The 24,936-nt window shown below is 35.7% G+C and overlaps 1 protein-coding gene across 12 annotated transcripts in view; it reads right to left on the reverse strand.

Moving 5' to 3' along the window:
• Nucleotides 1-1,451: 1,451 nt before the first annotated feature.
• The window catches only part of PPFIA1 (PTPRF interacting protein alpha 1), a 54,042-nt gene continuing 30,557 nt past the window's right edge, over nt 1,452-24,936 (reverse strand). For 2 of the 12 annotated variants that reach the window (XM_032445201.1, XM_015863672.2), the window contains 17 exons: nt 24,322-24,545; nt 23,674-23,908; nt 20,903-20,932; nt 19,997-20,148; nt 19,131-19,303; nt 17,345-17,438; nt 12,604-12,685; nt 12,289-12,489; nt 11,555-11,617; nt 10,987-11,013; nt 9,249-9,424; nt 9,068-9,165; nt 7,909-8,084; nt 7,282-7,350; nt 5,522-5,687; nt 4,371-4,441; nt 2,724-3,092 (listed from right to left, as the gene is read on the reverse strand). In XM_032445201.1, coding sequence (XP_032301092.1) covers nt 4,383-4,441; nt 5,522-5,687; nt 7,282-7,350; nt 7,909-8,084; nt 9,068-9,165; nt 9,249-9,424; nt 10,987-11,013; nt 11,555-11,617; nt 12,289-12,489; nt 12,604-12,685; nt 17,345-17,438; nt 19,131-19,303; nt 19,997-20,148; nt 20,903-20,932; nt 23,674-23,908; nt 24,322-24,545 — 2,025 coding nt within the window. In that variant the 3' untranslated portion in view covers nt 2,724-3,092; nt 4,371-4,382. Of the gene's footprint in view, nt 3,093-4,370; nt 4,442-5,521; nt 5,688-7,281; nt 7,351-7,908; nt 8,085-9,067; nt 9,166-9,248; nt 9,425-10,986; nt 11,014-11,554; nt 11,618-12,288; nt 12,490-12,603; nt 12,686-17,344; nt 17,439-19,130; nt 19,304-19,996; nt 20,149-20,902; nt 20,933-23,673; nt 23,909-24,321; nt 24,546-24,936 lie in introns of all 12 variants that reach the window. The other 10 variants (XM_015863674.2, XM_032445202.1, XM_015863675.2 and 7 more) reach the window with 7 other exon arrangements.

The following is a 24,936-nucleotide window of genomic DNA, read 5'->3' on the forward strand; positions in this document are numbered from 1 at the left end:
AGGTTAGACAGTACACTTAAACCACGGCCTTGAAAAATGAAATACATTATCACTTGAAGGCAAAGTAGTTTCTATGTTCAACAAAAGCATAATCCCTCAACTAATTCTCCAAATCTAACACTGTACCTGAAAATTACCCGCTTCCTTCCAGACTACTCAGTTCCAACAGATCCCGTAGCAGCGCCTGCTCTTTTGAAGGCAAGAGCCATTTTAAAGGCAGGCCAAATTCATCAGGACTTCAAGCAGGCATAGGCCAAGGAAAAACTCAGCTTTGAATCATCTCCTTTCTAACATGATAAATTACTTGCACTGTCTGATGGTCAGCAAAGTAACTTCTTGTTGTCTAAAGTGGTTAGAAAAGATAGAAATGAAGTCACACTGTGTGTTCAGATATTAGCTGCCTTCTAAAGTTGAAACATTAAAAGTTTGAAGTTCTCAGATAATTGAAACATCTCTTTATTGCAGATAAAAAAAAAGTGTTCTCACATTTTCAAACACACGTTTTCATAGCACTGCACAACTGAGGCCTTTAAAGACATTTGGCATTTACAGAAAAATCACTGAATCGAGATTTATAAAGGTTATTCCATGTGCCTTTTACACACGCAGTCACAACATCTTTCTCAGTGGGGTGTTATTAAAACAAAGTAGTGTTTTTCTCAACTTCTCCAGGATAGGAATAGCTTTTTTGCCTTGTAATTCAAAAGAAACCAACACACAGTTTTGCAATTTTGTGAAAGCTTTTTCTATTTCACTCATTTATTCCAGCTCTCATGTTGATTCCATTGTTCCGTAACAGTCAGGGTTCACAGCCTTAAAGTAATAACCATATTTTCCCATTTCACCATTCTATTCTGCATTTTCACTTTCCAGAAGCAACAGCACAGGACTTCAAACACATCTACCACCACACCAGTGACCAGAGATACACACAGTACTTTTTTTACCTGTTCATCTAAACAGCAAGTCAAGATTTCTTTCTGCTGTTTCATCTTAGGTTTTTTTTCCTAAAAAGAGAGCTTTTCAGAAAATATAGAAGTCAGGTAGCAAATCAAACAGATAGTTATTACTGAACAACGTTTACAGCATTGATCACAGTATTTCCATTCCAGGCATTCCACATCCTGCTCTGGATCTAGAGGTCGTGATGAAATACGCTGCAGTTACTCAGCAAGTTTATTTGTCTTCTCTTATACACAAGAAACAGCTTATGATGCATCTTAATTGAAAGAAGCAGCCCTACTACGACCCAGGTTTTCATCGGATCCCTGGACTCCCCAAATATCACCACTGTCTATTTCATTTTAATAACAAAGCAGCAATCGCTGCTATATGTAACAGCACTTCAATTTTCATCACAATGACCAAAATACACTGAAATTATATCAGAGTTTCATTGGAGGGGAGGGGGAAATTGGGTGGGGAAAAAAAATGTAAATCATAGCTTTAAGTAGCGGAATAGTAGGCAGTAATGCAGTTTTCTTGTGAAAACCGTCAAAAAACTCTCAACATAAACTTGAACAATTCCCAAGCAAATCACTTGTAATGCAAATTTCTTCCTACTGGAAAAGAGAAAAATCTTCATGTGAAACAAGATCTACAGGGCAGTAAGGAGTCATTAAGATGCTTTATTGACAAATATCCACTCACCACAAAGAAGTATCTGCCTGCATACAATTAGATTTTTAGCTTTTCAATAGTGTTTTATTGGCAGTGGAAAATGCATCAGTACTTTATTGAAAGAAAGCAATAAATAATACTGTGATAAAAATAGTTCAAAAGTAGACTGTACATATTGTTACATAATCTGAAAATACACAAAAGATTAATAGAAAAACAGAACAGTAACAATGAATTTGTTTTACAAGCAAGTTAAAAGTGGAAAACAAAATAAGAAAAAAAAAAAGACATGCTATATATATATTGTTGCATAATAAATAATGCACCATCTGAACAGAATCTTGCTGGCTTTTTAATATGCCATTTACAAGTGTCGGATACATTTTTCTACTCATACAGTCCAAAATGGCTACAACCATTCAAACTAAAGTCCAGACAACTCTTTAGAACAAGTTTACAAAACACAAAATATGATTTACATAAGAAAATAAGGCCTTGATTAGGAGTTGCACTGCTTTAGTTCTCAGCACACTGTACCTTCATTTTCAATAGTCATTTGACGTGAGACTGCAGTGCTTCGTGACTGGTCCATTAACATTAGTTTTAACAGCATCTTTCAACAAGTGTTTTCAGTCAAAAAAGATCTAGCACAAAATCACTCTCTGTGGCCCGTGGATTACAACCAGGAATTATTGTGAAGTCTATCTTCCTCAGTTAAGAAAAACAGTTCTTGGTTTATGGCTTGTTCTCAGTCACTGTGAAGACATGCTATACAAATACAGCAGAGACACAGTTATGACCGAGTCAATCACTTGTAAAATGTGTTCCGTAGCGTTTGAGTTCTTCTCAGCTTTTCAAACAAGTTCTATTTTAAATAAAGACAAATTCCCACTACTTGACAATTCCTCTGTGGAAAGGTACACTTCCGAAAAGAACAATTATGTACCATACCTTCAACAACAACATACGCTTGCCTGAAAAAAAGCTGGACTTGTTTTCAGATCTAGCTAACATTTCCAAAAGACAAAATATATACTGCTTGGTGTCATGATACTTTTACAAAGGTATTAAAATTCTTTTCACCTTCAGTTTCATTATTAAAAAACAATGATAATTACAGTAACTGCATAATTTACAAAAACCCTACATTATTTATAGGGACATATACATACAAGCATTACAGTACATTCAGTTGGAAAGACTAAAATTAGATTAAAAATCAGCAATGATTCATTGTAGACTGAATAGAAACAGAAAAAAAAAAAGTAAGTAACTATATAAATGAAAAGTCACATAAATATAAGAAACATTTAGATTCTAAAATATTTTCTCTATAGTACTCATGAATTTATTCGCTAATTAAAAACTCTGTAATAAAATATCTCAAAGTGTCCATTTAAGAAGTATTAACAGGTTACGGTTTCCAAATGTTCAAAATGCTGCATATCACCGGTAGAAATAGTGTGGGTAAACTGCAAAATAAAGAAATAATCTGATTAGAATGAAATGTTGTTTACAAAATACCCATTTGTTAAAGTTCCTCACAAACAACTCAGTAGCGTAGCAGTCATGCACCAAATTATTGCCATGCCACAACACACACCATTTCATTGCTGATTATTAATTTCATTTGCAAAGTAAAGCACATGAGGCCAAGTATTTTTACTTCCTAGATTTTCATTCAAGGTCATCCAGATTATAATCCTCCGCACTGTTTCAGAATTTTCTAGCACGTTTATGGGTGAAGACTCCAAGCTTTGGTGTCTTAAAACTAAAAACATGAAGATAACCCCTGATATTATATATACTGTCAGATCCACATAGTCTGAGTTGCTGAGAACTTTTTAGAACTAAACTTGTATATTAAAGGCTCAGGATTTGAAGAAAAGGCAGCCACTATACATGAGTTGGTAGGGATGTTACTGGTGGAAAGAAAGAAGCTGTACACAGAAGAGACAGAGATGGACAATTTATTGCCCATAGATATCTGCTAGTGGCAGTAAGAATATTTTCTCATTGGATTTCTTCTGTATCCAACAGTCAAAAAAAATGTTAGTTTCCAAACTTGTTTGTAAAATAAGATTGTTTGATGAAAAAATACAGCAGAAGCTGATGAAGAAAAATCAACCCAAATCCTCAAGTAAAACAGAACTGAATATGTATTCACTGTTCAGAATACATCCATTGTTTGTTTAAATATCCTTTGTTATCAAGCTGCTTCACTGGCACCACTGTTCCACAATTACCCAGATTTTGGACTGCAGGTAAGTAAATCCAGCCAGACAAACTAAACAATCACAATAGTATGGAGCATCTGAGAGCCAGAAATCAATGTAGTTACCCCATAAAAATTCAATATATAAGTATAGTGCAGTGTATTTCACCAAGCAAAGACCAAAAGAATCTGAATCGCAATACCACAAACTGAGTTTTCTTTTAGCTATATCCCTAATTTAGTTCTCTTCCTCCCCACTTTTGCTACTTGTTTCATTTCACCTTTGACTCCAAAGCTTTCTACACAGTTACTTTGCATGAGTTACTTTCTGAGGTGGTTGAGAAAAAACAACTGAGGAATACAGCGGTGTACAGAAGTAAATAGTGAACCTCAGTTGTCTCGATAAGAAATAAGCTGTGTTCAAAATGCAATCTACTCTCCAAATCGAAAAGCCTTTACAATTCATTCTATTAAAACACCTGACACTTTACTCATAAATAGCTGCTTTACTATTACACCTATCGACTTTACTCACCAGGAGAAGGCTTTAACAGGAGTAGGTCCTTACTGTAGCAGAATCCAATCTTTGTGTTCCTGATACACTGCCTATTTAGAGGCATGGGAAAACATGCAGAACACAGCATGCATGTTAGTTTACAAAAAACATTACAGCAGTGTGATTATAGCTACTGCACTCATTTAACTCAAAGGTTACAAGTTAGAAAACCTAAATTTACTGTACAGTTTATACATTAATCAGTTCTAGTTTCTGCAGCTATCAAAAAGAATCCTAAAAAAAACCTGCATGCCAACTGACACACAATCTTTAATGTAAACCAACTGACATTTTAGGTAGTAAAGGTGGTATCATCAGGTGTAAAGGTCGATTCTTTGACCTTTACTCTAATACACTCCTCAGAACTTGAGACAGCTCTGACAGACTATGAGGAAACTCACACCCTATCTATTCCAATTAAATATATTTTTGATCTGTTTTTTACTTGTTTCATAAGAAAAAGAGAATTTTATTCTCATGCTATTAGACAGACTGCTTTTAAACTGACAATATAATAGGTATGACAGGCGATCGATTCTCACTTCCAAGTGCTGTTTCTTTTCCTTTTCGTACAGTTTTTTGTTGCTCTCTCTTTTACTTTTCCCTTCACATAGAGAGAAGGGACACCCATCCATCCATGTAAATTGCTTTAATAATCAGTTCTAAAATAGAAGTTACAAATATCCTCAAAGGGGGGTGGGGAGGGCGGAAATGCCCTTTTTCTCAAGTTGTAATATTCTCAAAATTATCTGAGAATGTTCATTCATTACATTTCCTGAATGCCATTTCACTGCATTTCAGATGTGGGACCGGTTACGTTGGTCTAATTGCTACTAATTCAAAACCATGCGTCATGTTACAAGACTCCTACCTAAATGTCACTTTATTTTCCCAGTTTAATATAACTTCCTAAATAAAATTATCACAGTTATTCCAATGAAGTAAAAAGAACCTCCTTATCTAATACAGTTCCTGAAATTACAACGCACTCTGTGGTTAAACAGTGTTATAAATACAACCATGCACAAGGCAGATGCTTTCAAGGAGCAAAAAAAGCTCATTTGAACTTCATTCCCCTGTAATCTCAAGCAAGAAAGCACATCATGCTTCAAATAATCCAAAGTAAATACCATCAATCTGCATCTTCTTTGGCTGCATAGAGGGTGAAGACATTGAGGTTGTAACTCTGAAATTTGCAGGAAGAGTCTCTGCTGATCCAGCAGCTAAACCTCTTATGTCCTTTGGTCTAAACTTCTTTCTCCACGAAGGTGCTCGCCTAAAGCTCTTATCGTCATCCTGTTAAAATGATAAACATTAGCAGTTCAAAAATTTAGGATTGTTACCAACATTAAAAGGATTACTGACAATTTAGTTAAATACACCATCATTGAAAGGCTTAATTTTCAACAGCTCAGGTGCAGCTGGTCACTGTTTTCAACAATATGTGCTCATTTACTGGAGTGTAGGCTCTTCATCTAAGTAATTATGCCAATTCATGTCTTTGGCACATCTGGTCTAATGTTTTTACTTCCCGATTTGGAGTAATTTGTGTCATATCAAGCTAAGAATGAGTGATATGAAAAGGAACATATCTTAAAAGCTACATAAGAACACTTAAGAACACTGTTCTTAGGCTGAACAGTTGTTTATAATTTTAGATTTTGTTTTTGTTTGAGTGATGATACAACTACAGCATTTTCTCATGCTACAAATTGCAGGTAATCATAGTGAGGAGAAAAAACAACTAAATACAGTAAATACTGCTGTTCAGAGCTTTGGTTAAACAGTTTGGTAATTACGAGTTAAAGATTCCCAAAGGATTTTTTTCTGCATTCATGTATCTGAATCTTTCAGAAACACTTCGCTATATTCAAATACGACAGTTTAATTAGCTCTGCCAAAAATGCCTTTTGCAACAAATGTCAATGCACAACATCCACTGTGATTTCTTGTCTATTTCACCTTTAGAAACAATTCTATCCTTTGACTGCTATTTTATATAATGCATCACATTTTATAATTAAAATTAGGAGACACATGCCTGCATCATTTGGAAAGATCTTCATAATAAAATACTTTTGCTGCTCATTGTAACCAGAATAGAACACCCCTCCCACAAAGCTTCATTTCCTGCAGAGAGAAATCACTACTGAAAAGTAACTCAGAAAACTTTCAAGCTGTTTTCTGTTAATATTATTAAAAACTTTGCACAGATACATACTAGGCTATCAGGGTGTGCCATACAAGGGCTGCAAGTCTGGCTTCGTATCTTTAAATTCTGGTACCCAAAACTGCACAAGACTCTTGAGGTGAGGATACACCAGCACAGTTTCTCATACATAGCTTGTTAGAGCTTTAGACTTGATACATTAGAATGATGCTTTTACACTGTAAATCACAGACTGTCTAATACAAATTACTTTGATGAGCAAACATTCCTGGTCATCACTCCATACTGCTATTAGTAGAGAGCAACACAAGTCTTCATGAAATACAATCATCTGAAATGCTGTTTATTAGGATAAAGGTTTGAACTATCCTATACAGACTTTCTCAGTTATACTCAGTTCACCTGCAACACTGATTATTGTTTTCCCACATTTCAGATAGAAAAGAACGATTCAACCACAAGTGCGCTGCTGCTAGGCTTAACTATGCAAACTACAGATAAACTTGCAAATCACCTCATGCCTTCACATTCAGAGTTACCTTAGCAAAACACAAAAAACCTGCCACATTCAGAAATTCACAAAGAATTTCCAAGTCCATTTTTTGTCACAATTCTGTCTATAGATCGACAAAGGTCTAGTCAAAGCTACATTCTTTGACTTAACAGTTCTGATAAAAGTTCCTACAAACATAAACCAGCTCAAAAGCTCATGAAACTTACTTCATCGAGTCTTCTGTCAGTGCCCATAACAAGAAGGTTATTAAATTCCCTCTCCAGAACGGCACGAGCCTAAAGTTTAGAGCAGGAAAGAAAAAAAAACCAACATTGCTAAAATGTCAGGAGTCTATAACTTCCTTTAAAACACACATATATATGTGTTTTAACAATATAACACAAAATAACACAAATTGTTTAGGATCTTCTAATCAGAGTATTAAACGTTCTTAACAGTTGAAAAGTAACAGCAGTTTAACTTTCTAAGTCGTAACATCAAAGCTAACGGTATCTTGCTCAAACTTACTTATTTCAGAATAAGATCTAGCAAACAACAAAAAATGATATGTTTTACACTAACACTAAAATGGAACATGAGGAAATGTTATGAACAGAATTCTTCATTCAAGCAGATTTAACAACTAGAACCGTAGCTAAGTAGAAAATAAGTAAAGCACAGCTCTGATTTTTCTCTTTACAGGAAAAATGATTAGGAACAACTTTCCATTTCCAGTCTTTTTAGAGCCATGAACAGAAAGACATGCTCTTACCTAAGAAAAATAGTTGCTTCCATTTCTAACCTTTCTAGAGTGGCAAAAAGGACCCATCAACTATAATGTAATTGTTGCTTACCTGCGTGTTCTGAGTCGGTATTTGTAACAAGAGAGCTAACGCATTGTAATCAAATGTTTCATCTAAGGCCACGAGTGCACCATGAACTCCGCTCTCGAAAAGGTTATTTGCATATTCTTTGAGACCAATGGACGATACCCAACGGATCATTCTCTCATTGCTCCAGACAAGGACATCTGTGGAGGAAAGAATTTGATTTATATAGTGCAACTTTTCTGAACAAAAAACCCACATTCCTTTCTTGTTCTGTGTTTTGCTGTAGGGATTGATTTTCATGTATGCAGAACTCATTGTAGATGATGCTAAGCAGTAGCCCCAAATGAATTCTGTTATTTAACATTTAGGGTGCAAATTAATCTGCTCCTGCTTTTTTTTTTTTTTTTTTTTTTTTTTTCCCCTTTGAGTGCATGAGATGATCTGAATTGACAGCAACACTTCATGTTTGGAGTGCAATGGATTGTTTCCAGTCAGCAGTTTTTTCCTACATCCATCAGCACTGGATCTTACACAACCTCCTCTGTCTATATTGGGAGATCAGTCACGATAAATGTACAGCTGTGCAATAGTGTTCATGCAGGTAGGAATCAACATGGATCTTGCATTTCACACTACTATTTTCAAGTAGCTTATCTTACCCAGAACAGACTAAATACTTAAGTCCTACTCAAAAGTCCAACAGCAATTTAATTCATTTCCTATCAAAAGGGAACAGAAAAGCTTTCCTATAGTGTTCAATAATCTTATTTACCTTTAAGTTCTGATAACATTCAATTTAGTAGCACACGCTTTTGTATACACGCTACTACAGTTTTCTGCAATTCTAAGTAGAAAGGAAATGTGTTTGAATTTTGCTGAAGGACATTCACACTTTAGCAGTTCAAAGATCAACATACTGTCAATACACTGCCATTTTTTTTCAAAGAAAAACTCCACAAATTAGCACTTACACAGCACAAATATCAAAACATCAATAATGTTCTTATTAATAGGTTTTTGGTGGTTTGTGGATTTTGTGTTGTTATTTGTTTTTGGCTACACAGGAGTGTTTATACCAATCAAACCAATACTTTTTTTGAGGCAGAACAGCGCAAGCAGGATGGATTTAGACTGAGGTCAAAACTTCAGTCATTAACCTTTAACTTAACTACTGGTCACCAACCTTTAATTTCAGATTGGCTTTCTTCTCTTTTTCTTTCAAGTTCTTTTCGATCGTAGTTCAGTCTTCTTAGACACATAATACCACACTGAAAACTGTTTCTGTTTAGAAAGGAAAAAGAAGTTATTTAGAGATAAACAAAACACTTGCTGAAAGTGTTTGGTCTCCAACTTAACCTATTTACCTGTGAAAACTGTCCACCATTTTAAGTTGTCCACGTAGATCTTTTTTAGTTAAGTGATCCAGCATTCGAGCATCAACGAGACATTCCATGAAATAGCTGCGATACTGAGGGAGCCCCAGACTGGGGAGCCATTCATTGCCAATCCACTCATGGTTCATATCACCATAAGCTAATGTCTGTTTTAAAGAAGTAAAACAAAAACTTATTAAAATGAGAAATAATGAGACTTTCTTTAAAATATGTTGTCTAAGAAAAGGATAAAACAATGCTTATGGAACTTTTATTGCTATATGGATAAACACATCAAAAATATTAATCAGTACACGTAGGTTTTTGAAGAAGCAATCTTTGGGAAGAAAAGCAAGCCCAGACAGTCAGATCAGCAAGTAAAACTGCCCTCATGTATTTCACCTTAAGGAGTATGAAAAAAAATAATGCAACGACATTTAAAAACTACTGAACTACTAAAAACTACAAATGGAAATATTTTAGAAGCAAGAATCACTTCAAGCTGAAAACAGGACCCAATTATATAAGCAGAAATTAATAAGTTCACTACTTAAGAACCAGCGATTCTAATCGCTAGCCCTCACTATAAGGCTAGACTCCACCTTCATACAAGCCTGCAAATAACCATTTTTTTGTAGAACACTTCAGAAAACAATTTAACTTGAAACTAGGTATCTAAATATTCCTCAAGCAACAAAACCCAGCAGCTCTCTATTTTCAAAAGAGAAGGCATATATCATTTTTTACAGCAAAATGGAAAGGTTTTATTTCTTCTCTAGAGGAAGTAACTTCCAGAAAAAAGTAAGGTGACACAGGAATATATTTCTTCAAGCCATCACTAGATAACAAACTGAAACAGAACATTACTTTCACAATAGGGATGCAAGTCATGGTTGCTAACACTGACAATCTGAAAATGAGCACCTGAGAAAATTAATGGGACTTGAACAGGTTTAAGCTGGATGAGAGCCAAGGAAGAAGAGGCTGTACCACCCAAAGATACAGGTCACAAGCAAACCCTGAGTTTTGTTTATATCCTGTATAAGAAACCTGAACTTTCTCAATGCCTGAAAATACAATTAGGATTTGTCACAACTTGAAGGGAAAACAATCAAGGAGGATTACATAATTAGTGCGCAGAAATCTTCTTAGTTGTCTAGGCTTAGTATGCAATATACCTGTGATGGCGGCCAGGTTGAGCAAGAACTTTCTGCATGCAACAGATACTCTTAATGGACTTGCACCCCAAAGAGCCATTTCCCCATCAAAATATTCAAGGCTTTACATCTTTAAATTTCACTTTGATCTACTATGTTAAACACATAGAATAGCACAATGCTCAGTAAGAATAAGTAACTTCATTTGGGATATTCAAAAGCTTTAGAACAAATATTTTTGAAAGCTAATGATAAACAAAGCCTGTGGGATATTTTTCCTCTAACATTCCTATTAAAAATACCTTAACTTTTTTTTGTGATAAACTATGTAATTAATAATTTACAAATTTTTCCATGAAGAACCATCAAATCTTGTGAGATCTAAAAAACACTAACACTTCAAAATAGCCTAAATAATACAGCTCTGTACTATGTAAACATGCAGTTTCCCACTTTCTCATGTTATACCAAGTGTCACTAAATGAAAAGGCAAACAAATAAAATCAGATTCTTTCATGATAATTATGATGATAGATTACTTGTGGACTATAATATTACATAAAGTTTCCAACCTGAGCCCAGCTTCCCTCCTCATCTTCCTGTTACGTGGTTAGAAAAGCAAAAGAACACGTGTATTAGTATTTAAGTTTAGTAAAGAGACAAAAGTTAAAGATGCACTGCAAACTCTAAGTCTACTGCATACAAAACAATCTACATAGTGCAAGCATCATGCATTGTGAAAAATACGCAAGACACTCATCGCCCCATAAGAATTTGGAAAACCCATTTACTGATTAACTTTTTTGGAAGAGAAATTTCTGCAAAAATAAATCAATTTCTCTCTTAGTTAAATCAAGTCAGAGCTCTTTTTTACAGATTCTGTACACTTTTTGTTATTTTGCGTGGTTTTTGATTTTTGTTTTTCACATAGTCTTATCAATGTTGATTTCTTTCCCGTCAGGAAAAAAAACCATCAATATACAAATTACAAGGTTAATGATTAGAAGAAGCCACAATGCAGAATCGTAATGCGTTAATTTTTTAAAAAGATAGAAAGAAGACCAAAAGGCCCTTGGTTCAGTAGTTCAAAAAGTGGGAAAAGCACTCTAACAAACAGAAGTGGCAACACCATAAACTAACCGTTTGTTGTGTGGCTGTAAGATTTTCCATTTCTTCATGTGTTACCCAGACATTTCCCGTGGTCTAACATGACCCCACAGTGAACCAATCACATCCAATGAAAGGAAAGCAGTAACAAAGAGGAAAGGTTGCAGAACATATAAGCAATCGGTACATATAAGGAGCAGGCATGGGCAAAAGCAGTGGTTTCTAACGTCATAAGTATAGGCCAATCTATCTAACATGACAGCATAGAATAAAAGGCAATTAACACAGATCACTTTTCTTCAAAGATATTACACAACTGAATGAGATAAATAACTTTCATTGTAATGTAATCAGCAGACAAACATTTGGCTGTGCTCTAATCCAAAAAATGTATTTGTAGTCTTATGCATAACTCCAGAAAACCCCAAAATAACTTTAGACTGCAGAGTACACAGACTTGAGAGGTGGAATTCAAACCAACTTAAAAACTAAATTTAACATAGCATATAAGAGATAAGTGGATACCTAATTTCAACTAATTTCAATTTTAACTGAATAATTACACTGATACAAACTAGTCTTAAAGAAAGTACCATTCTTATTTAATTTAAATACCAGAAAAGGAAGAAATATTGTTCTCCCTACAATTTGATGTTTCCAGAAACTCTTACTTCAAGCTCAAGTCCTTTCTGTTACTTAATTAAGAAAGAAGATTTAGAAATTCTAATGGTTCTGAAAGATGCCTAGTGCTCAATCACTTTCCTTACCGTCCTTGAGGTGGGAGGGGCAGATGGACTTGTTAGTGACATGATCTCCTGAATGGCCAGTCTCAGCTTCAGTCTGTGCAGGGGATTACTAATCCCAATTTCACGCTGTATTTCTGTATCAGACAAGGCTGACATAATAGCACCACTTTTCACGTTTGCTCGGCATGCAGCCACGTACCAGGCTGGCATCCCTACCCACAGCTGAAAAACAAAAAAGAAAGTAACCAAATCTGGAAAACACTCCAGGCCCCAAAATCTTAAGTTCCTTAAAAATAAGTATATTCATTATTAATCTATTTTGGAGGGACTGCTTACCTCTAACCATACAACTACTGTAGGCCCATCCCATTGTGCAAAAGGTAAACCTTGTCTTCTGGCTTCCTCAAGCAACTCATGCCTATGATGATAAAAACAGTTATTAATAACAAAAACTAGTGTAAAAAGTCTAACTTTAACACTGTAATCAAATTACTACATTTTTGCAAACAGTCATTTTTCTTCACAGCTTAACAAGTACAATGACATAACCACCACTAAGGCACTCACAAGAAATAGACAGACTACATGGAGAAATAAACTGAACTGGATAGGAAATCTCTGTGTGGCAGGGATGCTGGGTCTTGCCTCTAAAGAAACTACAGAAAAACCTGTCTCAAGCCACTACAGACGCTCAGTCCAAAGTTGCCACCACAAGGTGGAGATGTCTGACTTAACTCTGACAGTTAGATTCTTGATTGCTGCAGTATTCTAGAACTGCCAGTAATTCAACCCAACTAAACACACTACTCAGAAATGAAACAAATAGGAGGAAGAACCATCAAATAGTTAGTTACAAGCAGCCATCCTCGTGTACCCATTTTAAAATCCAACAGCGCTGAAACAGTGTTCAGCAATTAGCAGCTTAATAGTTAATTTCATTTACAAAAAAGAGAAGACTTTAGAAGCTAATTCTTATCTGTGCACTTCAAATATATACGTGCCTCTGAAGTAAAAAACAGAAGATCATCTGTTTTCCTCCTAGCACAGAACATACTATGTGGATCCCACAAATCATCAGCCCTAAACACATTGCATTGCTTGGCTTTACTCAGTATTTTCCTGCTTTTAATCTTAAATAACAAAGATTCTATAAAACACTGCTTGGTAAGAAGATAATAAAATGCTTAATGCTGTATTTGCCAGAAAGGAATACAATGTTTTTCCAAAGCAGTTCAATTTTGAAACTGGTGGTTTTGTTGCCCTTTTGGGTAAGTACAGTAACATGCTCATGCAGTGAGGGAGGTGCACTAGTGACAAAGGAGCACAGATATGCTCAGAGAATCCCAAAGATGATCTCAGGCAGCCATGTGAACACTGCCTCCCCTCCTCCTGCTGGCTCAGAATGCTTTCTGGGGCACTGTGGTTCAGACAATTGCAGCAGTAATTTCTTGTTGTTTCAATAGCCTCGCTGCATGCTTTAGGTTAACTATGAAACAGTAAATGATTTAGAGGTGAGCAGTACAGGGAAAGCACTGAAAAAGTAAGGTGAGGTTGCGATGCAGACATACAACTGTATAAGAAAACAGCTGTGTTGCTAGAAGGAAATGTGACAGTGGTAAATGTAGAAAAATAAGCAAAACAACGTTTATAGGAAGTTTACTTATTCAATGGATCCAAAAAGTAACGCTTCCATGAAATAGAATGTTAGCTGCAGAGATTGTTCAGATACAGTGAGTTTTCATCTCTTACTTAGGTAAGAAATCATTAAACTGAAATTTCAAGACATCTCTAGGGAAGAATTTAAAAGTAGCTGCTGTTGGCATTTATAAACGATACATCAGCATTTTGCCTACAGCAGGGAACTCCACTTTTCCAAAAATTACCTTCCAACTTCACCAGAAATGCACCATGCTCCAGTGACGCATGATCAAGCTATACAGAGAGCATAACCGACATACCAATTTAGTTGCACATCATCCAATTAGATTTTTTTGTAAATGGGTGCCAAATCCACCCTCATATCATCTTTGTCTGCTGCAGTGACATTTTCAATTTAAACAGACAGTAGATATAGTCACCACCTCTAAACTTGAAAGCTAAGAGACCTCAAATGGGCAGCTGACAATTTGAATAACATTTAAGTAACAAAACCAGGGGATAGGCATCTAAACTTGGTTGAGTGTTACTTCGAATGGGAGAGAAAAACATGCTGAGTTGTTTGATAAATTCAAAATGAGTCTAACATCGACCATAGAAAAATTGTGGTCATACGTGAAGTGAAGCAATGTCAAAAATGCCATTGCTAGATGTAGTACTGAACAAACTGGCCATTCCAAGACCATCTGAAGTAACCAGATTTATAACGCCCCCCAGCAAGCAAGCATACTCTGACCCACAAGGAAATGAAGCAGTTCTGTGCTACAGCACTGCCACTGGATGGGAACAGATAAATCTAGAACTCATGGTATTGCTGTATTCCAAGTTTCTTGGGATGAACCAAAGGTAACAGATTTGGAAGAAGCTCAGAACAGAGAAAACATTAAGGAAAACACTAAGGAAGCAAAGAGAATGATCATGGTAGAAATGATAGTTATATGGTGTGAAAACTGAAATGCGGTGGTAGCAAAAATGAAATGGAAATACACTAATTTCAGGTAGATCGATAGTGTAATTTTCTTACATACCATTAATAGATACGTAAACTTTGTGCATAACTTTTTTTAAAGAAAAGATACTGACAGTAGCCCTCCTCTTTAGTTAATACAGCATTAAGATTGTAACGATGACCAGAAAGCACAAAGACAGTTGTGGCACACAGTGTCAGCAGCACAGCTCACAGAGATGAACAGCACAAACAAAACATTGAAAACAACTCGCATCTAGTAATCAAAGAGCGTACTTAAAATACATACATCTACCCTCCAATTGAGTCACCGTGACTATCAACTACTCCCCAAGCAACTTTCAAAACCCAAATTACAGACTTTCAACAAAGACTTAATATTTCCATTGTAAAAGAAAAAAAACCACACCATGCATATTAAGACAAGACATGGGGCTAGCATTAAGATAACGCTGGATATATGTCAGCAACACACCTTCACAACAACTTCTGAATCTAATCTCTCTTCTCACAATTAGACTTTTTCTGAAAGAAGTTAGCACTTCTCAGACTAAAAAATCCAAGTAAGATTCATCATAATTTGACAACAATCCTAGTAAATCAAATACAAACTTACCCTGATTTTGCACTACCAGAAATGGTAAACAAAAGGAAAATAAAACAATAAAGAAAAACATAAAACCAAGATTAAACTGAAACCAAAGGTGTACAAAAACAGACAAACAATGCATATAATTTAATTCTGTCATTATAAGGTTGTTCAAAAAGACATTGAATGCTACTTTCAGCAGAAAGTACTGTTTGTCATAAGATTCCTCATCAAAACAAAATGCAGGTACTTCACTGTGAATATATTATTTTCATGTACAGCTAGCAAGTAAATTTCCAACTGTCACATACAGAAGCTTGCACCTTAAGCAGCCAATGACATGGCAGCCATTGCGTATACTTTATGTATTGGTTGTTAACATAATCAGCCCTTCAAAAATTTACTAAAAAAATGCTATGATCTACCTGCAACTATATTTACTGCAATATCAAATTAAGACAGCATAGAAAGCTCTACTCTAGAATTCAGTTTGCTGCTACTGTTGATAAAAATCTATACTGTTCCAAGAATAGGCCTACCGCTATTTGTACGTGACCAGATTAAAGCAATTTATTCAAGCGAGATGTGGTACAACTTTAAGGCTCTGTAGAGAAAGCAAAATATCACATTATAGTAATGTGTGATTGCCTTCACTGTAGAAGTTTGAAGAAAAACAGCTGAGCCTACTGTTATGCAAACAAAACCGCATTCCATTCTGACTTTTCAAACCAGCATGCTGCTGGTTTTCATTAGTAAAGTGACCTGGCATGATTTTTATTTGCTAATAGAACTTAGGTACTGCAAGAAATCACTCTTGCAAAGAGCAATTCATCACACTGTCATTCTAACATACATTATTTAGTCTTGGTAAGGCAAGTCAAAAAGCCCAATATTTCTGATCTCAGACAACTTTTTTTTTAAGCTGCGAGTAATGGCAGCTGGACAGAATAAAAGCACCAGAAGCATAAAGTATATGGCTAAGCTTTGGGGGAAAAAAACATAAAGGAGGCCTGATCTTATTTATGCAATTCAGGTGTTTCCTGTATTACCATATAAACATCAAGTCAAAATTCCTAATAATATATATTCTCACGTACACTTTGTAACATCTCTGCTAAGTCAAGGAATAACAAAACATGCAGTAGGTACTCGGTGAACTTCAAAGGTTTGCTTGGACAGATTTGGGAAAAATTCCCATTACTAGGAAAAAATAACCATATATCTAAAAGGTGCCTTAAAGGATGTAGAGTCAAGAGTTCATTATGCAGAGGAAATCAGGAGTATGCGGTGAAAACAGATTTGAATTGCTGTAATATAAAATGAAAAATATCAAGATAATCAATAATCAAAATATCAAGATACGTAATTTACGATTACGTAAATAGAAGTGGAAAAAAAAAACAAACAACCACCAACACAATTAGCAACTACAACACAAAAGGAAGCTGGTTCAGAGCCACTTGTTACAAAAGACAAGCCAATACATACAAGGATGCCCTGTAGTGAACTTTTTGTGCTTTCATACTGCACTCTAACAACAAGCAATTGTCAAAACACTTTAGAAAGTCTTCCAAATGAATTGAATTCAAAGCAGGAATTAAATAAAATACTGTAGGACGGTTTGATAAGAGTCTGCTTTTAAGCAACAAGTATTCACCAACTAAATCCTTTCCAAATTTACCAAGACTATACTACCACTAATGAACTGGAAAAATGTGTGTGTGTGGGGGGGGAAGAAATCAACAGAGGCTTAAGAGTCACAGCACCACACTAGGGAAAAATACCTGAAAACACAAAACTGATAACAAAGCATTTTTTAACAACGTAATACCTTCATAGAGGATTAAAGATATTTGATAACTTACTTTTTCTGCATTTTTCTGTTTTTTTCTGCCTGACCTCCAAGTTTGCTAAGACCTAATGCATCCTGAGAGGAACTATCTGCTTCTGCCATGCCACCTGCGAAGAAAGAAAAGAAAAAGAAAAAAAAAGAAAGAAAAAGTCTCATCATCTCAGTTTTGGTCACATGGTTATAGATAAAAATCACTACTGCTTCCCTAAGCAAAAACATCCTTTAATCCTTTGTAGTTGACATCATTTTTAACCAGGAAATTTCTTTCCACCTAAGTGGCAGATAAAAAGTTTTTCTCCTTTCAGGCCCATAAAAGACAAACCAGACAAAACCTTTTGTAGGATTACCTTACAGATGTGCTTGGGCTCAGAGTTTCATTAAGTATTTATCATTATCACACTTAACAGTCTTATACTAACTACCTTCAGTTATCAACAATCCTTAGGTGACACAACATATTCAGACCTACAACGAACCCCAAAAATGTATAAATGAAGACTGCAACTAGAAGAACAGGTACAGAAATAGCTGTGACTGAGGTGAACAGTGGAGTGAGGGCAGGAAGAAGAAAACCGTGTAAACATTCTTCTGAATATTTTTTCTGTATTTCAGTCTTAATGGCAAAACTTTTACAGAACAGACCTTTTCTGGTCACAGGACAACTCACCCACAGATCACATCTAAGCATTTGAACCAGGAAGTGATATGAATGCTTTGTTGAAAATTCCAAGTAGTGACTGTACAAAACCAACTGGAATATTTGTAAAGTAAATCACAACGTGTTTACCAGCTCTGGTAAGCAATTCACATCGATTAAAAAGCCTTAATTGATCTTTAGCAGTCCACAACACAGCTGGTGATTCGAATAATGGAGCTAAATATCAATTTTAGCTTCACAGTTTCATTTAACTTCATTTGGTTTTACTGTATTGCTGGTAGAACATCTATAGAAAGTTACAAAACGTAAAGGAAGGGCTAACTCTTAAGACTTCTAAGGGTATAGAATAGAGCACTTCAAAGCATTTCCTTCATTAGAGAATTATGTCAAGACCAACATGGGAAATATAAAAGACCTGTAATCCCCTTCTGGGGGTAGTTGCAGCCACTGCATTATTGCTCTGGTTTTCACTGCTCCCTCTGCAGATCATCTGTCCCAACATCAAAAGCAGCTATTTTCCACTGACTTAATCATACTGCTTAAGTCTGCATTTAACTTTTCATCACACATGCCTACAGATGTAGCTTTATACACAACCACCACCCCAACAGACAATTGTTCTTCATAACATCTTTGGTGAAATCAGGTCAAATAATCATAATAAACCATGTCAAAGCAGTTCATTTTACAAAAAGGACCTTTTATGTAACAAATACAAAAGAGATGACTTGCCATATACCATTTTGTCCTTGTGGATCACTTATATATGCTAACTGCCAGAATCTTTGCCCTGTTAAATGAAAGCTTTTTTGGATTACATAATTTTCATTTTTCAATATTAGTTGTGTTGGTAGCATTAAATATAACCTTCATAATAGTGTTAAAGGTCAATCATACTCAAGCGTTCAGAGAGCAATGTATTTTATCCAGGGAGCACAGAACTATGCTTTCACAAAAGAAAAAGGCATACCAAAAAACAGCAATACCTGAAGCTTGCACATAAAAAGACATGCCAAAAGATTATGTCTAGTTTGATAAAACACATGCACAGGCAACTAAACACTCTGTCAAATATAAATACTACTAGCACATACATCCTAAAATTCAGTCTTTCACTGAAGAAAAAGAAAGGCAAGCCAACCTTGTCCTAATGCTTCCTTGCTTGCTTGTCCAGGTCGTCCCTTTTCTTTCTTGCCAAACAAGCGGCCAATAGAGGATTTAATCCCCTTCTTTTTGGGGGCTTTATGAAGGGAATCTTGGCTACTATTGCTGCTACTAGGATTACTTGTTTGACCATCTTGTGAGCTGGTTGAACTTTCACAAAAACAAAACAAAGAAAAAAGGTGTCAAACTGGTTTACGTACGCATTCACTGTCATTACAAAGTGAAAGACAACTTCTGGTTTCAATTAAATTTAACAAAAGATTAGTAGCTTACTAGTAACATTTAATTTCAGATTTGCTGAATATCATGAGAAGAAATAGATATACTAAAATAAACAGAGAAAAACATTCAGCCATTAAACAGAAAAACAAGGGAAAGAATAGAAGGGGTAGGGAATTTATATATTATAGAAAGGAACTTATTGAGGAATTAAGGTGTTTAAAGTGCAATTCAAAAAAGCCAAAACTGTCCATAAAATTTCCTTACAAATTAAGCAGACAATGCAAGTTTGAAACGCTTGAAAAACTACACACTAACAAGTTAATTTTTCAACTTTCTTATTTATAAATAAACTGCAATCTGTGAAAGAGGATGTCAAGCAAACAACTAATGCAGACCTGATGCTAAAGGGATCATTCACAAAGACATTTCCAATCATGAAAATGTGTACTATTTATTCAACACTCATTTATGCAGTCTTAGTCCTTCCTATTTAGGGACATTTCAATACCTAGATTAAAATCTAAAATTGCAAAGCCGCTCATCCTGGAAGAATTTTTACTCCGATGATGTGAAATAGCAACCAACATTACTAGTAGACCTGACTTATTCATAGCTACTTACTTTCTTATGTCCCTGATATCTTCGTGGCTCACCGTATGCAAAGCTCCTTTTTGGACTCTGTCTAAACGCAAAGAACGAGGAGAAGAAGGTGGGGACGTCTCACATTTTATTGTCGCTTTATCATCTCGTACCTCTTCTCTAGAAGCTGGAGACTAATAGAAAACAAAACTTAAGTGTTTGGTTGGAATACACCAGAAACATGAAAGCAATGTTAACAACACAAAAAACATTAAAAGAAAAGACAATAATTTCGAAGTTAAAGAGTTAGTCTTGCCCTTACTGTTCTGCAGTTACCTGAACTTCTGAATTATTTTCTTTTTTAACCTTCATTGACAAAATTCCACATTTCATTCTTGCTAGTGAAATGAGCAAGTAGCCACCTTTTGTTCATTCACAGATCTATCAACTAAAGTAACGTCATCAGCTCCGTGAAACCAACATAGCTGGCTTCAGTTTAAGCAAACTGCAAATACTAACAAATAAGTTCTGGGAAAAGCAGTTCTCACTGTCATGTTTAGATAAGCATTAGCAAAACTACCAATTCTATAAAGTCAGTTTCTATGTACCTGTGGCCATGGCTGATCTTCTGTTTGAAGAACAGAAATTACAATTTATTTGCGTATGTATTAATAGAGCCTTGAAATTAAATGCTGTTTCACTAAGATTGCAAAACAGCAATTACAAACAGAACACAGCTGTACCACGTAGCAGCAAAAAAATCCTCAAAAACAAACGACCAAACCCACACTTCTATTAAGAAAAGCCACTTCACACTTAATATCAAAGAACATATAATCTCTATTATACAGATAACCAGCAAATTCTCTCATATGCGTCTGGTATCCTTTAACAAGTTGAGAGAAGAATACGAAAACGAAGGGGCACAGCAGTAAATAAAGACTTTACCTTTCTACGGTGTTTCCTTAAATCACTAGGCTGAAAGATGCGTGCAAAGAAAATTTGGAAAAGCCATATTTATTGTAAACTGTAGCATAAGCTGAAATAACTACCATAGACAAAATATATTAGGAAGAATTGAAACAACTACAGCAACTGCACAGAGAAACCATAAAGAGAATGAAGCACTCTTCAAATCACAGAAGCATTTAAAAATGTGTGCCTGAAGACAGAAAAGGAAGAAAAATAATCAAAATTTATAGCTGATATAGTGGTACTATACGTGAAACCAGCACACAAGATGCGCAATTTATCTTCAGTAAGAGAAACAGTAGAGCATTATGGGGCATGAGTTGTTGCTTCTAAAACAGAGAGGATTTCCAGTCTTATGTCAAGGACTCTCCTTCTCCCCCTGAACAACATGAGCTACACATAACAATAGCAGGCACAGAACTTAACTCAGCAGCATTATTTCAAGCACCTTAGCCAATTCTGCATTTGTGCTATACACCATAAAAACCAGTCATACTTCAATAACTGTGAAAGAGTGCCAACAATGGCTCATTTTGACACAATAACACTGCTCCTTTTAAAAAGTTTAATGTGCTGGAATGCTTAATTCAGATTCTGCTACTAGTTTTACCTAATCTTCCATCCACTCCAACACCCACTGGATTTCACTTCTTATATACTTCTCAATTCTGCCACCACATGGATCGGGATAGCAACCTTGAGTTAGGTGAACAACTTATTATTAGCCTGAATAACCTGATATTTGCCATCATTGTATTTGGCTACTTATTATTTCAAAGACTGTAAACCAAAAATGAAGTCAGTAAAATAGTCAACAGCCTTCATATATTTTGCTGTTTTGCTGTTGGTGTTTTTAAAATCAGTACCAACTTCTAATCGTCTTCCAACTAGAATGGATGCAAACTACACAAAATTAATAAGTTTTGTTATTGTATTATGACTGTAGGGAATCAGCTAAATAAGAAAAGTTCTGAGAGAAATAACATCAGATTCATACCCAATTTTCTGGCTCTTTCCTCTATTAAATTTAACAGAACAAAAATCTGAAAATGATTGCAATGTAGAATGAAAGAGATCCATGCAAATTGCTGAAAAGAGCTACATAAGCTTCAGAATTAAGCTGATAGCTTTTAAACTAGATGAAGGGTTTTTAGCTAACTGTACTACCAAACACTGCTTTAGTTACTTAATTAAGCTAACGATGCCAATCATACTCAAAACTAATGCAGTAAAAACTCATCCTGTCTGATAATTCCCAATAGCCTCTCCAAAAGTTTCTGGAATCTTTTGTTCAGTATTTCTAGAAACATTGCTTATTGTCTACATGCTTTAATAAAGACTTTCATAAATCAGTTCCAAAGTATGAAAACAAATATACCATTGCAATTTAATTTGTACCCCCATCTGCATTATGTATTAAGATAAAATATTCTTCTGATCTCATTTTCATAAACATGGCTATTTTATTTTATACCTGTTTTTTCTTTTAAAAGAGGTACTCAGGAGTTAGGTAACTACTTTTTATTGTGAGATATAAAGCACTCCAGCGCTTGAAACACCTTAATCTACACAAAATAAAGATGTGCTTGACTCTGGATTCTTAATCTGAGCTGTTATAACAATCTCTGTTGTTGTGGTTTTTTTTTAAAATACAAGAATGGCAAATGATCCTTTTTAATGGAAAAAAACCTTGCGTTACACACAGAATTATTACATATTCATTTCAAAAAGCTGGAAAAATAGGTGGCAGAAGTACTCCTTTTTAAACTCCTAGCAAAGACCTAGATTAGATATATCAATCTGTTGCAGTCTACCTGCCATTGCTGTGTTGGTTAGCATGCCTTGTCCACTGAGTCTTACAGACATGAGACAAGTGCAATAATCCAAGACAAAATGTAGTAACCATTATATTGCACATAAAACTATTAAGTACTGGTTCCAAATCTGGAGACAAAGTAATGTTTATAGAGAGAAGTATTCTTTTAATTCTGACATATGGAACATGTTTCACTGAGGAGTATATTAAGGAGACAGACTTGTCTAAAAGTCATATAAACATAAAGGTGGAAAACTGGTCTTTTTCTTTTTTTAACAGGTAGGCTTATTGCATCAAGCACCTCCTAGAAGGATTAATTTCCCTAAGTAGTTGTAGGAGGGTCAAAAGAATGTATATCCATCCTTCTCTGTTCACTGAACTGCAAAGACCAAGCTGCCACTACACCAGCCTCTAAGTCTAACATATTTACCAACATGTTTAATAGGCTAAGAAAAGGGAACCAGCACTCAATGCTATCACAGCTGTGACATCGTGCAAACTTCAAGATGTAAGTAAGATGTGCAAATTAAGCTTTAGTTGAATATTTAGCTTTAAAAAAAAAAAAAAAAAAAAAAAAAAAGATGGCTAAAAGTAAAGTTTAAAACAGACAGTAACTAGTTGCTGGAGTGAGGGTTAAAAAGAATACATTCATTTCTTCCAGGAAGAGTAACAAAGAAAAATCATAGCAAAAGGAATACTTCAGTGTGAGATGCTGACCAGTAGAATTGAGTTCTCAATGTTTTGTTGGGGTTTGTTGTTTTTTTTTAAAATCATTCATTATCATTATTACAGAAGTTGAAAGGACACAGCAGAAATAAAAAGAGAAAGGACAAATAGAGTTAAGTAAGAAGCAGAGGAAGGGGAGAATCAAATGCATTTCCTACAGAAAAGGAACAGTCACCTTGGAAAAATAAAGTTAGTGAATACTTACCAGTGTCATGATACCTAGTCTGTCCACTTCCCTAGCTGGACTATGCGGAATCCGCCTTGGGGTGGAGCGACCACTGCCAGGTGGGGAAGAACCAGCAAGGGAACCACTTGCGTAGGGAGGAGGAATGGAGCTCATGGATCGGAATCGTCCGTGGGCATCCAAACTCCCACTACCCACTCTGCTTTCAATTTCCTCTGCACGCTGTTCTGTGTTTTCCTTTTCTTCCTGTATAAGCCTAAAAGAAAAAAGGGTTCCAAAGGAACATAGCATTCATACAAGTACCATATAATGAGAACGGCCCACTCAAGCATTTTGAAAAGCAGCGGCACTTGACAGACAAAACAACTGCACTGAAAATTTGGTAATCCAATCTGAAAAGAGGTTGTAAATACTACAACTATTACCACCATGCAGGGGTTTTTGCCCAACTGGCAATACAATCCCTTCCACAAATGAGACCGAAGACCTGAAAGGAATACTTAAGTCAAATGCACTCCATGCTTTTTTTTGTTTGTTCATCAATTCCCACTCTCCCAGTCCCTCAAAGGAAAGTGAATGAGCAAACAATTCTGTGAGTAACTGTATAAAAAGGAATTCTTCTGTCACACATAATTTTTCAGTAAAAATGTAGCAGCAAATATGCCATACCTAATCTCTTTGTTAATTGCATCCAGCTGCTCCTGAAGCATCATGGCCAAAGTCTGAGCATCAGCCTGACCACTTGGTGACAGCAGATCAACTGAACTGAAAATAGTCTCTCTGTCATCCTCACCATCAGACACATCGACATCGCTTTCAAATGCTTGTGCCACATTTGCCAATACACTTGCTTGCTGAGCTCGCTCCCAGTCCTGCTCATTCAGAGTTTGAACCTGTTAAAAGAGAATTAAAAACAAAATCTCAGATATGAAAAGTGATATTTCTACTTGTATGGGAGATCACAGTGTGAACCACTGATTAATCAGCTGAGGCAAGTGTGGGGTCAGCTGTGGGAGCACAGGTGAAAGTTATGTAGCTGTGCTCCCTGGAGGGGTGGAGTTCGACTCCACCTCCTCTGAGACCTCATTTAAGGGCTGACCCTCACTGAGGCAGCATCTCTTGGAGATCGCTCACCAGGGAGGATCACCTCAGCTCTGGTGAGTTCCCTTTTCCTTATACCTTCTGTATTTCCACCATTTTCCTTGTAATTGCTATTCTTGTTAGTACCAGCATAGTTACTGCCAATACACTACTATTTTTCAAGGTGTTTAAATTTCCTTTTTT

Source organism: Coturnix japonica, chromosome 5 (assembly GCF_001577835.2).
Source record: "Coturnix japonica isolate 7356 chromosome 5, Coturnix japonica 2.1, whole genome shotgun sequence".
Lineage (NCBI taxonomy): Eukaryota > Metazoa > Chordata > Aves > Galliformes > Phasianidae > Coturnix > Coturnix japonica.